At 39.4% G+C, this 15,915-nt stretch overlaps 2 protein-coding genes across 6 annotated transcripts in view; both read left to right on the top strand.

Annotated features, from left to right (window-relative positions):
- LOC307047234 (uncharacterized protein) overlaps window positions 1–15,915 on the top strand; it is a 323,132-nt gene that overhangs the window by 267,103 nt on the left and 40,114 nt on the right. The gene's annotated exons all lie outside the window — the stretch shown is intronic.
- Window positions 809–12,383, top strand: LOC307046704 (uncharacterized protein). 5 transcript variants are annotated; one of them, XM_079693217.1, is made up of 7 exons: window positions 809–1,005; window positions 1,759–2,036; window positions 2,991–3,162; window positions 5,621–6,424; window positions 9,505–9,569; window positions 9,856–9,898; window positions 11,041–12,383. In XM_079693217.1, exons 3-7 carry the CDS (start codon window positions 2,991–2,993, stop codon window positions 11,112–11,114), a joined length of 1,158 nt encoding a protein of 385 aa, XP_079549343.1. In that variant the 5' UTR covers window positions 809–1,005; window positions 1,759–2,036; the 3' UTR covers window positions 11,115–12,383. The 5 variants fall into 5 exon arrangements, with proteins under 5 accessions (XP_079549343.1, XP_079549344.1, XP_079549342.1 ...); XM_079693218.1 differs by having other exon boundaries at window positions 1,759–2,040; XM_079693216.1 differs by having other exon boundaries at window positions 949–1,005; window positions 1,759–2,212; window positions 5,645–6,424; window positions 11,041–12,377.

The raw sequence follows: 15,915 nt of genomic DNA, 5'->3' as shown, positions 1-15,915 counted from the left end.
TTGGGAATAAAAAAAGAGAAAAATCAGGCTGATACCGTACACATAATTCACCAACACAGTGTTGTGCACATCCAAATGATAAAGGTTTCTAATAAATTATTTATTTCATTAAAAAAGGTGGAAGAAGATCTTTTACTTCTGCTGCAACTCTTACTACTATTTGTAAATCCAGGCTGAAGACTTTTCTTTTTGCCGCTGCTTTTCATATCTTACACATCACTTTTATTCATAATAATAATAATAATACAAAATAATAAATGTTCATGCAGCAGGTGCAGCTCAAAGTCCTTTACAAAATGGCACACATTACAAATTAAAACAAAGTACGAGAAATTCCCCTCAGATCAGATAGTCATGTAGGCCTACTGTATCTTATACCTGTTTTTCTCAACCTGATCTTACCAGAATGCGTGACTCCTCCACGACTCCTTAACACCGAATTGCGTGGTGGAGTCACGGAATCTTTTATATTTGCGTGTCGGCACCACGCAAACAACCCCAATGTAAAGTGAATGAGGCTCGTTTGTCGTGGTGCACACACGCATTTCTACAACGTCCTGCAGTGAGCTTTTTATTCTATAAAACGTTTTAAAAATCTACTTTATAGCTTGTAGTAGGCTAACTCACGGGAGGCTTCTTTTATTTTATTTGTATTCATAGTAATTTTTATTTTTCGTCAGAATGTATTATGGTGCATTATTTACCAATGTTTGTTCTCAAAAAACGGTGCATTTTTATTCAATTAGTTAAATTTTAAGGAAGGCCAGAGCTTCAGCTGTGTCAACTAGATTGTTCCCTTTAGTTTACGTTATTTAAAAGACAATTACATTCATATTTGATCATTAATAGTAATAATAATCATTTTTTTTATAACAACGATAAACCAGAAGAAGATGCCGTCGTTACCACGGCAACGTTATGTCGCGCTTGACGGCAGTGACGTAGCCACGTGACGTTGCCCACGATCACGTCACTTTCATTCATTTCATCTCACAACGGACTACAGTAAGTATCTAAAATCAAGGGGAGTTTATTTCTTTAAAACACGAAATGATATTACTTTTATTTATTCCAATGTAGCACAGTCTCTATAGCGTTTCATTCCTGGATATTATGTTGAGTTTTGTAGTGTGTTTAGCTTTTACAATAGGCTACGCGCAAGCTAGCGGCCACGTTCAGCTAGCCTCCGGCTTTCCGGTCAAAGTTTGTAGCTGGATAGCATTTATAGTTTATACAGCTGGATAGCATTTATAGTTTATACAGCTAAGTGACATTAGCTGTCCCCGGCACAGTTGGAAAGCGGAGGTGCCTGTTAGAAAAATATGTTTAAATGCTTGTATTTGCCCATGTGTTGTAAAGACAGCTTTCAACACAGAGTTGTAATAGTGGAATCGGCGATGGAGTGGAACAGAAAATGTGGACCTGGAGTTTTTCCAGAGGATTTGAGTGGCCAGTGGGGACATTGAGATTTTTACATTGTACAATTAAAATATATAGTAGAAGATATAAGATATATAAATTATATTAAATTATTATTGCATAATAGAGTAATGCACAGATTAATTATTATTGCACTCTCTTCATTTTGTGTATTGTTTGTATATTGTGTCTGTATTGTTTGTATGCCATGTCCCTCATAATATAAGAATATGCACAGTATAAATTATACTAAATTATTATTGCATAATAGAGTAATGCACAGATGTTACTGTTATTCTAAATAATCCTGATCATGTTTTTATTTTTCCTGTTTTACAGCTTCTTTACAACTCTATATCACCAACACACACATATCCACACACACACACACACACACACACACACACACACACACACACACACATATAAAACCAACGGCACTTTTAAGAGCCACTCTCTCTCTCACTGTCTCTCTTTCTATCACTCTCTCACTTTCTCTTTCAATCACTCTCTCACCTTCTCTTTTTCAATCACTCTCTCTCACTTTCTCTTTTAATCACTCACTCTCTCACTCCTACAAATGGCTGGAGGGTCCCAAAAAAAGACCTGCCCAAGCTGTAGGCAAAGTATTTACTGTGGTAATAAAATCTGCCCAGTATGTAACCATACACAGCCCAAAATTGTGAGACTGAAAAAGAAAATAGAAAAATTCCAAAGCCAGCAGCAGCAGTGGTTGTCATCAATGACAAAAAACCGAATCAAGTCCCACGTTATTGATGACGCCGCCATTCTGGTATGTAGTTCACAGAATTATCTCATTCACCAAAAGTGTGAAAAGTAGTTTTATTACTTTGTCAGAGGATTATAAATTAACTGGTATTGCTTAACATCCAAAGTATTAATTGTATCATTAAAGGTAGGGTATGTAAGTTTGGGAAACCAGCTCGAGTGCGCTAGGATTTGAAAATACACAGCTGTAAAAAATCTGCCACTTCCTTACAGAGCTCCTCCTCCAACACACACGAACGCGCACATGACCAATGAGGGCACGAGATAAGTTTGTGCACAGATGGAAGGCTGACAGGCACGTAGTCCGTCCAGTTATACAGCCGGGCCGGCTAAAATAATTAGTCGTGCTCTTTACAGTACTAGGGCTTCCACAGATGAATTTTTTTAATGGATTTTTTGTCAAAACACTTCGGATATTCATAGCTGTCGGGATGTTAAGAGCATTCCATGGAATATAACTAAAAGTGTATCTCGAGCCGGTTTCTCAAGCTTACATACCCTACCTTTAATGAGAATATAATTCATAATTAATGATTTTCAAACAGAATTAACTGTTTAATTGTGTAGGAAGTTTAGGAAATGTCTCATAAGTTAAAAATCCCAAATGTATTCAACAAAACATTATGAACAAATCATTGTTTTTATTACCCAGGATATTAGTGTAGATGATTTATTTTGATGCTACTTCAGGGCAAGCTTGCAGATAAATTCAACAAATGTAAACAACAGTTTTGTGTATTTATCTAATTGATCTCTCTACCTCTCAACAATTACTTTCCCAGATGGAAAAGTTGCATGCCCTTGGCTTGAAGCCCCTGCTGCTGTTGGCGTATCCCCCTAGCAAGAGGGTGGCATCTAAAACAAAGGTGTTGATGCCCACGCATGCCCAGCTGACCACATACGCCAAGACATGCCTCGAAAATATGGAGGTCATCTACAATCTGATGGTTGCAGGTAAGATTGCATTTATTTAATAACCATCTGCACGAGTCACTCATGCATATATTGACTATCTGTTATACAATGTGTGGTGTTGATTTGTCCTGTTTATTTCAAAGCAACAAAGAGAGTCATTTTAAAGAGCTGGGGTCTCATTTATAACTGTTATGTATGCACAACACAGGGCTTGAAAGAGGTGTATGCCACTTCCCATGCAAAAGTTGTAATCTATATATTTTTTTTAATTGACAGAAGATTATGGTGACAGGGGAAATTGTCTATGCATATTGTGAGGTGGTGAATTGAAGCCAGATTGTATAAATACATGTTATAAGCATCATTATACATATAATCTCTCACATATTTAATTTCAGTTAATATCACACGTTTCTTAAAGATCCTACATTCAAACCATCAGTGTTATTTGTGCATATGCTTGTGAGCCATAACTAATTCCATAAGCATCTTTCAATTGTAAAAGAAGTAAGCCAACTCAAATCTCAAATCAAATTCCACTTAGTATTTCATCAGCACTGTCTCGCCATCACATTCCCCACAATCGGAGCGCAGAGGAGATGGTTGAAACAGTATAGTACTGACACTCGTGGTCAGTTGTGGAGCTGATGAAAAAAATCCAAGATAACATGAAATAGCAGTAAACAATAGCAGAACAGATGCAAGTACCAGACTGTGTCTCCAATGCGTTCTGTGGTGCACAAAGAGCGCACTGAAGACACTCCGGCCCCCACACAGGCACACACGTCTTCTCAAGTGACCTGACCCAGCACATCTTTCCCACCTACACATTTGGATAGCAAAGTCTAGAAATAAAGCCAGTGACAGCTCTCGCACAATCTCACATATGAGTCTTAATTATATTGCAGGCCAAAACTTAAATAAATACATTTTGTTCACTTATCAAACTTCCATTTTCCAATGATAACCCAGTGTGGGGGATACCATTGACTTTTGCAAATATTGAAGCGATCAGTTTGATTTCTGTAAACATTTATAAACATTTATAAACATACTCAATCAATTTAAGTTTTTTTTTACAGTTTAGATAGATTAGGGTTGCCTTTTTTTGCATGTTTTGCACATTGGCCTAATTTCATATTTTATAATGTATGTGTGTGTATTCCATGTTCCTGTTTTCAAACATTCAATATCCAAAGGTGTTATTGTCATATGCACAGCTACAGCGTAGTTGTTGCCAATGACAATCTTAACTCCCAGGCTCCTCCAACAATGCAGCATACAAACAGTACAAGAAGAAATAAAATAGTGCAAGAAGAAACTAGTCCAACAACGTAGGTACAAAACTAACATGCAGGAATAAGTCAAATATATACATCTAAAATAGAATAAGATGAAACAGAAAGTAAAATGAAATACTAATATGGGGAGTAGGGATGTGCATCTCCATCACTGAGGCCGATGCGATGCGCATCTCGATACGTTGCCAACGATACGATACATTAACGATACATTTGAAACACCAAGCGATGCGATACGATACGATTCACCCCTGTTGCGATACAGTTCGATACGATTTGATTCAACATTATGCGATACGGGGCGATACGATGCGATTCAACACGATGCAAAATAATGATAATTCATTATGGTACGACAGAGGATTTTTGTTTTATTCCTTATATTAAGCAAATCATACAATAACAAAAAAGTGCTTTACATATTTGGTTCTCTCTACTAGCACTGCACATCCCATCATGCTGTTTATTTTTTACCTTTTTTACCTTAAAAAACTCTCCAGAGTACAATTGTATAACACCTCACAGTTAAACAATTTAAGGATGCATTGCCTATGATTAACAATGTGCTAATAACAACTACCATAGTGCAATGCCCATACAGCTGCCAGCCTGATGTGCTTAACACTCATCCAAAGGCTAACTCACCAGTGAGCAGAACGCAGTGGGTTCTATATGAACAATAAAGAATAAAAATAACCTTTCACAAACAGCTCTTTCATAACTGCTTACAGTAAGGAAGACATTTAAACTATTATTGGCCGTCGCAGGCTGCTGTAAACTAAACACCACTCTCTCTGCCAGAACACCTCACTGAGTGATTTCACTCATATGTCTAACTTTCAGGTTTCTCTTTTCAGCCGCAGCCATGTCGCCTCATGTGCGTCGCTAAATTCCTCGTACTACTAAAGCGGCACGGCATCGTTTACAATTTGCGAGCGATGTTTCAAGTTGACCGTCTTTCTCGTCTTTCTGTAGCCGATGTACAGTCTTTCAACCGGTGCACTCGCCTCTTGAACGTTTATGCCGGTGCACCGATGCAAATTGGTGAATCTTAACATCCCTAATGGGGAGGCATGAATGAAATGGTTGTATAAACAGATGTGGATATGTATAAATATATATGAATAGATAACTAACCAATGCAACATTTTGGTATTATACATAATAAATAAATAAATATGTTGGCTTTTAAACAGATTTGTACTGCAAAGCCTTTGTAGGTTGGACAACACTCAACCCAGATCAAGAAGAGACCCCTGACACACCAACACCACCCCAAGACCCACCCAACCCAACCGATAGCTATATCTTACATTTGGTGCCATGTGATCAGCAACCAGGGGAAACAGCAGACCCACCACCACACCAGGCTCCCATCACCCACCCACAACCACACCAGGCTCCCATCACCCACCCACCATCACACCAGGCTCCCAACACCCACCCACCACCACACCAGGCTCCCATCACCCAACCACCATCACACCAGGCTCCCATCACCCACCCACCACCACACCAGGCTCCCATCACCCACCCACCACCACACCAGGCTCCCATCACCCACCCACCATCACACCAGGCTCCCATCACCCACCCACGACCACACCAGGCTCCCATCACCCACCCACCATCACACCAGGCTCCCATCACCCACCCACCATCACACCAGGCTCCCATCACCCACCCACCACCACACCAGGCTCCCATCACCCACCCACCATCACACCAGGCTCCCATCACCCACCCACCATCACACCAGGCTCCCATCACCCACCCACCACCACACCAGGCTCCCATCATCCACCCACCATCACACCAGGCTCCCATCACCCACCCACCATCACACCAGGCTCCCATCACCCACCCACCACCACACCAGGCTCCCATCACCCACCCACCACCACACCAGGCTCCCATCACCCACCCACCATCACAACAGGAACCATCAAACCAAATCCCACCAAAGCGGCAGCAACGTAAAAGAACCATCAAAATGAAAGGTATGTTTAACTTGAAAGGATATGGCGTTCCACTAAACTCGACCCGATTCCAACTAAGCTGTTAAAATAAGTTTTTCCATGAATTAGCACTTCTTTATTAAATATTATGAATATGTCTTTATTATCAGGCTATGTTCCACAATCATTCAAAGTAGCAGTGATAAAACCGCTTCTTAAAAAGCACAACCTCGATCCAGAGGTTTTAGCCAACTATAGACCTATTTCTAATCTTCCGTTCCTCTCAAAAATTCTTGAGAAAGCAGTCGCAAAACAGCTGTGTGATTACTTAAAAAACTATGATTTATTTGAAGATTTTCAGTCTGGCTTTAGAACACATCATAGCACAGAGACAGCTCTGGTTAAAGTCACAAATGACATTCTAATAGCCTCAGACAAGGGACTTGTCTCTATTCTTGTCTTGCTCGATCTTAGTGCTGAATTTGATACTATCGACCATGGTAAATGGTAAATGGTAAATGGACTGTACTTATATAGCGCTTTATCCAGTCTTTAAGACCCCTCAAAGCGCTTTACATACTACATGTCATTCACCCATTCACACCCATTCATACAGAGCAGTGTACCTTACTCTATAGGACCTAACATTCATACACATTCACACACCGTTGGCCATGCCATCGGGAGCAACTCAGGGTTAAGTATCTTGCCCAAGGATACATCGACATGTTGACTGCATGGGCTGGGATCGATCCCACAACCTTCTGGTTGAAAGACGACCGCACTCCCTCGCAGCCACAGTCACCCCCATGATATCCTATTGCAAAGACAAGAGCACTTAGTTGGCATACAGGGAACTGCTTTAGGCTGGTTTAGGTCCTATCTATCTGAACGCTCTCAGTTTGTACGTGTCAACGATGAATGTTCCATGCAAACCAAAGTTAGCCATGGAGTGCCACAGGGCTCAGTGCTTGGACCTATTTTGTTCACACTATATATGCTTCCGTTAGGCAATATTATAAGGAATCATTCTGTAAACTTTCATTGTTATGCGGATGATACTCAACTATATTTATCAATCAAGCCTGATGAAATTAATCATCTAAATAAAATTCAAGACTGCCTCAAGGACTTAAAAACGTGGATGACCTTACATTTTTTGATGTTAAACACGACCAAAACTGAAGTTATTATACTTGGCCCGAAGAATCTACGAAACAAATTATCTAAAGATATATTGACTATGGATGGCATTCATTTGGCCTCCATTGAGACTGTAAGGAATCTTGGTGTTATATTTGATCAGGATTTATCCTTTAACACCCACATAAAATCAATTTCAAGGACCGCCTACTTCCATCTACGTAACATTGCAAAAATCAGGCATATCTTGCCTCAAAACGATGCAGAGAAACTAGTCCATGCATTTGTTACTTCAAGGCTGGATTATTGTAACTCCTTATTATCAGGGTGTACCAAGAAGTCAGTCAAGTCGCTTCAGTTGATTCAAAATGCTGCAGCTCGTGTACTAACCAGATTTAGGAAAAGGGACCACATTACTCCTGTTCTGGCTGCCTTACACTGGCTCCTTTTTTTTAAATTTAAAATTCTTCTTCTCGCCTACAAAGCCCTTAATGGGCAGGCGCCATCTTACCTTAAAGAACTCATTATACCCTATTGTCCTACTAGGGCATTGCGTTCCAAGAATGCAGGGTTGTTGGTTGTTCCTAGAGTCTCTAAAAGTACAATGGGAGCCAGAGCCTTTTCTTATCAAGCTCCACTTTTGTGGAATCAGCTTCCAGTTTGTGTTCGGGCGGCAGACACCCTATCTGTTTTTAAGAGTGCGCTTAAGACCTTCCTTTTTGATAAAGCTTATAGTTAGGGCTGATTAGATTCAGCCCCTAGTTTTGCTGATATAGGCTTAGTTTGTCGGGGGACATCTTACTTCTTCCTTCTCTCTGTCTATACCTGTGTACTCTCATGTTCCGATTAACCCAGCTTCCCCTAATGTCTTTCATTTTGGTGTCTATATACGCCGGGATCCGGAGTCATGGATGATCCTGCGGTCCTGTGTCATGGATCGCGAGTCCTGGATCTTGAGTCGTGGCTGTGGTCCTGGATCATAAGTCCTGGATGGATATCCTCGTGGATTCATCTTCCTATTATACACACATGCATTTCCAAACATTTGGTCTACCTATGTTGCAAATGTATTATCTTTTCAATTTACACACGGCATCTATTGCAAGTCTGTCCGTCCTGGGAGAGGGATCCCTCCTCTGTTGCTCTCCCTGAGGTTTCTCCCATTTTTCCCTTTAAACTGTGGGTTTTCTCTGGAAGTTTTTCCTTGTACGATGTGAGGGTCTAAGGACAGAGGGTGTCGTATTGTCATACTGATATTCTGTACAAACTGTGAAGTCCACTGAGACAAATGTAACATTTGTGATATTGGGCTATATAAATAAACATTGATTGATTGATTGATTGATTGATTGATTGATTGATTGATTGATTGATTTAGCTTGTATTCTACTCATTTAGATGCCACATAAGCATCAGTAAGTTAATGTTGCAATTTTTGTAGACGTTCCAAACATTGATTTATTAAAGGCCGGACTCATATTTGCCTTCAAATGTTATGCATGGATGCTTTATTAATGTTTAGCACACATGCACATTTTGGAGTTAAAACAAAGACACAACAGAGTAACCTGTATGTATGTTGTCTGATAAGCTGAAGTCACATTCATTCAAACCTTTCTATACTTTATAATTGAATGAAAAGCTTGCACATCCTTGCTTAATGTAATATAGTGCTACAGAGCCCAAGTCCCAGTGTAATGATTATAAGACTAAAACATATCCACTCAGTAGCAAGCAATGTAAGATGTAATCAGTCCATTAGCAGACACAGCAACATCCCGAAGGAATGGCAGAGAAGCTAAGATTTTGAATAAAACCATGTGTAGACTCTGAAACTTCTGTGATTTCTCAGTAGGAAACACTTAATGTGCTTATGTCACACAGTGGAAATGTGTGTGCATTCTGAGTTGAGCCCTATACAAAACGTACTTTACCTGTTCTGCACATTTGTGCAAATAATGTATTCCATACAATTACAGATTGCTCTCACAACCAACTCGAGGTGTTCCCTGTCCGCGAAATACTAAGGAAAAGGAACCGGAAGGTAGGATAATGATTACCTGGATGACAGTGCTTGCTGTTGGAGAACTTTTCTGAATGTGTATAGCAATTACTTTATCTTACCTTGAAGGAATGCTGTTTTCCAATTCACAATATTAAGCTATTTTTGACATCCTGTAAATCCCTCTAGTCGGTCAGATGTTTTTTTTCATGACTATTTTTTTTAATATATGCTAACTATTCTAACAATACATATATTATAAGTACTTGTGAAAGTTCAACGTTCAAATAACATACAGATGTACAATGTCTTTGTCTGCCTGCCACAGGGGGGACGGAGCACCTTTACCAGTGGGAGCCCTGCACCATTTGGTATGTTAATTTGCTTTTGTACAATTAAATCTATGTGTGCTGTTAACATTTGTGGTAATTGTTGGCACGCCATTATCTTAGGTGGCATTTGTTAAAGAAAAATGCAAAAAGTTCTGCTGTCTGTACCACCAGCTATACACAAGTTCATTAATCTACAGATGTGCAAATTAACAACAGTGACAATCAAGTGGTGAAACCGTAAACTACAACAAAGGGTAATATATCAGTACCCTATTATTGGGCAGATCAAATTGTAACGTAACAAACGCATCTATCAAATGCTATTTGATCCCTTATCTTGGAATACAATGTGCCTGTTGGAGTAGTTATTATTCACTTGAAATGTTCTGCTGGAAGGCTCTAGGGATGCAATGATTTTACATTTTGATGCTATGATAATAGTCTGAGGAAACATCACCTTTGTCAGGGTTTTACAACTATTACACTAAGGATGGATGAATGTGTACTTATAATTCGAGGTTTTATAGGATCTTTCCACAACATTTTGGCATTTTCAGCTGCTGTGCCTATTTACCTTTATTAACCCGATTAACCAGTTTTCCATATTTGTCAAGGAGCAACAGTTGCTGTAAGGAACCTTAACGTACCATAATGTAGTTGTTTAGAGAGTGAGAACAAAAACACTCAGTGTAGATGAACTTTTAAAATTGACATTGGTTAAAGGTGGGGTAGGTAAGTTTGAGAAACCGGCTTGAGATACACTTTTTTTATATTCCATGGAATGCTCTTAACATCCCGATAGCAATGAATATCTGAAGTGCTTTGACAAAAAATCCATACAAAAATATCCTCTGTGGAAGGTCTAGTACTGTAAAAAGCACGACCAAAAAGGCTAAAATAACTGGATGGCCTACCTGCCTGTCAGCCTTCCATCTGTGCACAAACTTATCTCGTGCCCTCATTGGTCATGTGCGTGTTCGTGTGTGTTGGAAGAGGGGCTCTGTAAGGAAGTGGCAGATTTTTTTCTGCCAATACCAAATACTTCATACAACACTGCACTTGTCTTCAAACGTTTATAAAACAGTATAAGAATGTTACAGGAGCCTAATGAAAATCGATTTAATGTGTATTACTGCTCACTAATTCTTCTTCACCCTCCCTTTATTTTTTATTTTTTTCAGTGGTATGTCCTGGCCTCCATCCTGGCAAGCAGCCTGATTCCCACCCCATGCAAATCCCAATGCAATGCAAATAAAAATGATTTGCTGTTTGTATGTAATTAAAGTGCAACAGTTTAACAACTGCAACAGACTTACATTGTTTTTGACTTGAAGGATCCCTGTATGCATTGTTTTATGGCCACTGGCAATTAATTTCACAGGTGAATTGCATATTGATGTAAAATGAAGCTCAGCGCAAGTTCTTTCAGGAAGACTGGGTATATATATATATATATATATATATATATATATATATATACATTCACTCCGCAGCTGCATATAATCAGATCATCACAGTCGTTCTCTTTAACATATTACATTTCACCTCATTCTCCAGCAGCCAATCACTGTGCTAGAGCCAAACTTTAAAATGGCAGTCAGCTGTTATTTCAGGTGTTCATGCTGCCGCCCGCCTCCTCCCCATCCACCTCCTTTCATCCCATCCAGTGCCAGGAGAGCTAATCCAAAGACCTCATCACTTCATCCCATCTCCTCATCAAATCCAGATCTTCAGCATCATCACCAGTGTCTAGACCCCGGGGGGTTCCCTATACAGTATGCTCACGGCTGCATTTCCCCCTTTTGATATACCATTTCAGGATCGGGGTCTAATCGCCAAAGACTTAACATTTATCGTATGGCATGTATCAATAAATGTTCTTTAAACAAAATGAAGTCTCTCCTGATTGAAATACACAGAAGCAGCACACAAGGGGTCCTTGAGATGATAGTACATTATTGAAAACATTAATAACAGAATGCTTAATGCACAAAACATCAAGAAATAAGTAGCCAATGCTTCAATCCTTTGAGAATACACTGTTTGTAGTCTATTTTAATTTAATAATAGATTACATTTATAAAGCGCTTTTCCTGGTGCTCAAAGCGCTTATAAGCAAGTAAAACAAAATAACAACAAAAGTAGAAAGTGCTAAGCTAGGTGGAATAAAGGCAAGGGGTTAGTTGATTAGGAGTTGAAGGCAAGAGTGAAAAGGTGAGTTTTGAGGGAATGTGTGTAATCGGATCTATGGGAATCCGGCTGTTTCCGCACGGACATTTTAGTTAGCCGGACTCCCTGTTTCCTGTGAAATCCGGAAAAGTTTTTTTAAAATAAAAGAATACTTTATTCCGAGTTTGCTTGCTTTTCTCTTTGGAGGTCATGACATAACGGCAATATAATACACTGTTCGGCTGCATTAAATATTACACATCTGCCGTAGTTCTGTATTTATAGAGCCCTGATGAGAAGGCTTCTGGACAAACAGGAAGAACTGCCCCCAAAACTGAAAACGTGACGTGAATCATAAATATGTCAGCAATTAAACAACATCTTAGATTTCTTTTCACGCAATACGTCTCCTTTCAGTATCAACACTAATTCGGCAGACTTTTATATTTGATCCAATTGGTAGATAGGCGATATTTACACCATAACGGTGCAAAGCTGATAGAAAGCAAGCCTAGTGGTTGAAGCACGTTATTGAATTTTTATATTTTTATTATTAGATATTAATAGGAGAGACAGACAGACAAACTAATAAGTGAGAATGTGTTGGTTTGTTCCAATCAGAGGCACATTTAGCAAATATGGCAGTAGCCATCGATCATCATAAGTAAGATATACTTTATTGATCCCAAGTTGGACATTTTTTCGTTACAGCAGCATGTGTAACAGTTGTAAATATGCAGTGGTGTTTATTTGTAAATCATTCAGTATAATCACACAAATTCTGTGTTTTATATTTAATAATTCTGTGTTCTTTATTTATTGAATGTTCAATACCTGACAGTATAATACATATGTATAATATCAGTTAAAATAAGTGCTTAAACATAGCCTACAGTAGTTAACATTGCAGGAAAGCAATATATCAATACTTTGTCAGGCTTAGATATTAATAGGAGACACAGACAGACAAACTAATGGTCTAAAGGCCTCTTTTGAATAAGAAAAAAGTTATCTGCTATACTACTATCATCAGTGGCGGCTGGTGGAAAATATTTTTGGTGGGGCTATGGAAATGGTGACAAAACCATACTAGGGCATTTAAAATCAGGAGACTAAATACGAACATTGTGTGTGTGTGTGTGTGTGTGTGTGTGTGTGTGTGTGTGTGTGTGTGTGTGTGTGTGTGTGTGTGTGTGTGTGTGTGTGTGTTCGTGTGTGTGTGTGTGTGTCATACTTGCCAACCCTCCCGATTTTCGCGGGAGACACCCGCATTTCTCCCGATTTCTGACAAAATCAGATTTACTCACGACTATTTCCACTCTGACTTTAATACAGGTACACCATTGTTTGGTTTCCATGGTAGCGCGTCTCTTGAGCAGCGCGCGCAACTCAAAGTCTTAGAGGGTGAGGAAGATGAAAACTGAACAAGAATCGACAACTCGACCCTCTGATCACTCCTTTCCTGTAAAATACAGGTCCAGCCCACACATATGCTCCATGGTGCCACAGGCCTTGCCCTTACAACTACAATAAGCATGCAAATGTTAATCTACAGCTCCGGCGATCCACTAGCACCGGAGTCTACAACTGCAGACGCAGCCATCCCCTACTGTAGCGTCACCTTGGATACGAGTCTAAACAGACACACAGGCCAGGGCGCTGAAAGGGCGCCCTTTGAGCATCAGATCTGACGACGCGGATTGGCTGAAATTATGTTTCGGCGGCATAGTTTACAGATAGCAACAGTCAGCTTGTTGGTTGCAGCTGCTCTGGCTGAGGGCTCCTTTCTAGCGCCCGGACGAGAGAGAGATGGTAATGATACACGCTGCGTCCAGGCAGGAAACATGTGACTTATCAGTAACTTTAGACATCGTAAAACAATTTTAAACAAGATTTTATTGTAGATTATACATTTTACTGATACCAACTATATCATATTTACCTTGTTCTTTAAAAAAAAAAAATATATATATATATTTTTGGGAAATATATTTTTTTATGAATTTTTAATTTTTAATGACAATCAAACATGTGGGAAGAGGGGGGGCGGCGCCCCTAGCGCCCCTATGGACCGGCCGCCACTGACTATCATATATCAAAAGAATTAAAGGAACAGTTCAGCGCCCCACAACTTCATTGCAAACAGTTACAACCTTGACTTTACATCAGAAAGAACAAACATTAAAGAAGTGACTAACTGCATCAATTAGGGTATTCAGCTAAAACATATACATCGCTGTAGTTATTATCCAGTGGAAAGCCCTTACCTACTGGCCTAGTTGAATGAAAGTGGTTACTTTTTTACTTTTTTGTGGCAGACAAAGCTATTATAGTAGGAACCTGCGACCCAAGTTTTTCATCTCCGACCTTTTTCATCTCTGACCTTGTTAAACATTGAACATTCAATAAATGAGGAACAGAGAATTATTAAATATAAAACACAGAATTTGTGTGATTATACTAAATTATTTACAAATAAAGACCACCGAATATATTTAGAACTGTTAAACATGCTGCTGTAACGAAAAAATTTCCAACTTGGGATCAATAAAGTATATCTTATCTTAAGATGATCGATGGCTACTGCCATATTTGCTAAATGTGCCTCTGAACCTTGACAAGTGCATGTTTCAGGCTTATCAATTAACAACAGGAAGGGTCACAGACATAAGACCAGCTGTTAAATAAAGCTCTTCTGACCTTAGCTGTCATGTGGGTATATATTAATGATGCCCATTATGGACACAAGCAATTTTCACCCATGTATTAATTATATGTTTTAAATTTGAGTGTTTCCTATCCCCTAAACCTCCAGGGATGTACACAGTTTAATACTGGCAACTTCTAATTATGGGAAATACGAAAACGTCTTATAAAACTACAATTCCCAGTAGAGACGTGCCATAGAACATGTTGCAAAACACACATGTGTAGTATGTGTAGCATATGTAGTTCTGGGGACGGGGTGGGGGAGGGGGGGTGGACCCTTCCGAGTCCAGTTTTGGATAGTCTGCCGTGGTTCCATCCCATTTCAAAGTGCTGTTTGACACTCGGCGTAACGGGCGTAACCCTCGGCGCATTCCAACATCCAATCACAGCTTGAGGACTAATCACGGGGGTTGTCAAACATAGCGGAGAGAATACTTACTTCTGGGTGTAAAATTCTCTAAAGCAACTTCTCTGAGCTGCTCCGACTCTCGGTCCTGACGGCTCCAAATGTCCGACATTATCTATCTGAACGCTCTCAGTTTGTACGTGTCAACGATGAATCTTCCATGCAAACCAAAGTTAGCCATGGAGTGCCACAGGGCTCAGTGCTTGGACCTATTTTGTTCACCCTATATATGCTTCCGTTAGGCAATATTATAAGGAATCATTCTGTAAACTTTCATTGTTATGCGGATGATACTCAACTATATTTATCAATCAAGCCTGATGAAATTAATCATCTAAATAAAATTCAAGACTGCATCAAGGACTTAAAAACGTGGATGACCTTACATTTTTTTATGTTAAACACGACCAAAACTGAAGTTATTGTACTTGGCCCGAAGAATCTACGAAACAAATTATCTAAAGATATATTAACTATGGATGGCATTAATTTGGCCTCCAGTGAGACTTTAAGGAATCTTGGTGTTATATTTGATCAGGATTTATCCTTTAACACCCACATAAAATTAATTTCAAGGACCGCCTACTTCCATCTACGTAACATTGCAAAAATCAGGCATATCTTGCCTCAAAACGATGCAGAGAAACTAGTCCATGCATTTGTTACTTCAAGGCTGGATTATTGTAACTCCTTATTATCAGGGTGTACCAAGAAGTCAGTCAAGTCGCTTCAGCTGATTCAAAATGCTGCAGCTTGTGTACTAACCAGAGTT

This window comes from Notothenia rossii (assembly GCF_949606895.1).
Source record: "Notothenia rossii genome assembly, chromosome: 7".
In the NCBI taxonomy this organism is placed as follows: Eukaryota; Metazoa; Chordata; class Actinopteri; order Perciformes; family Nototheniidae; genus Notothenia; species Notothenia rossii.
This window is presented reverse-complemented; position numbering and strand designations above follow the sequence as displayed.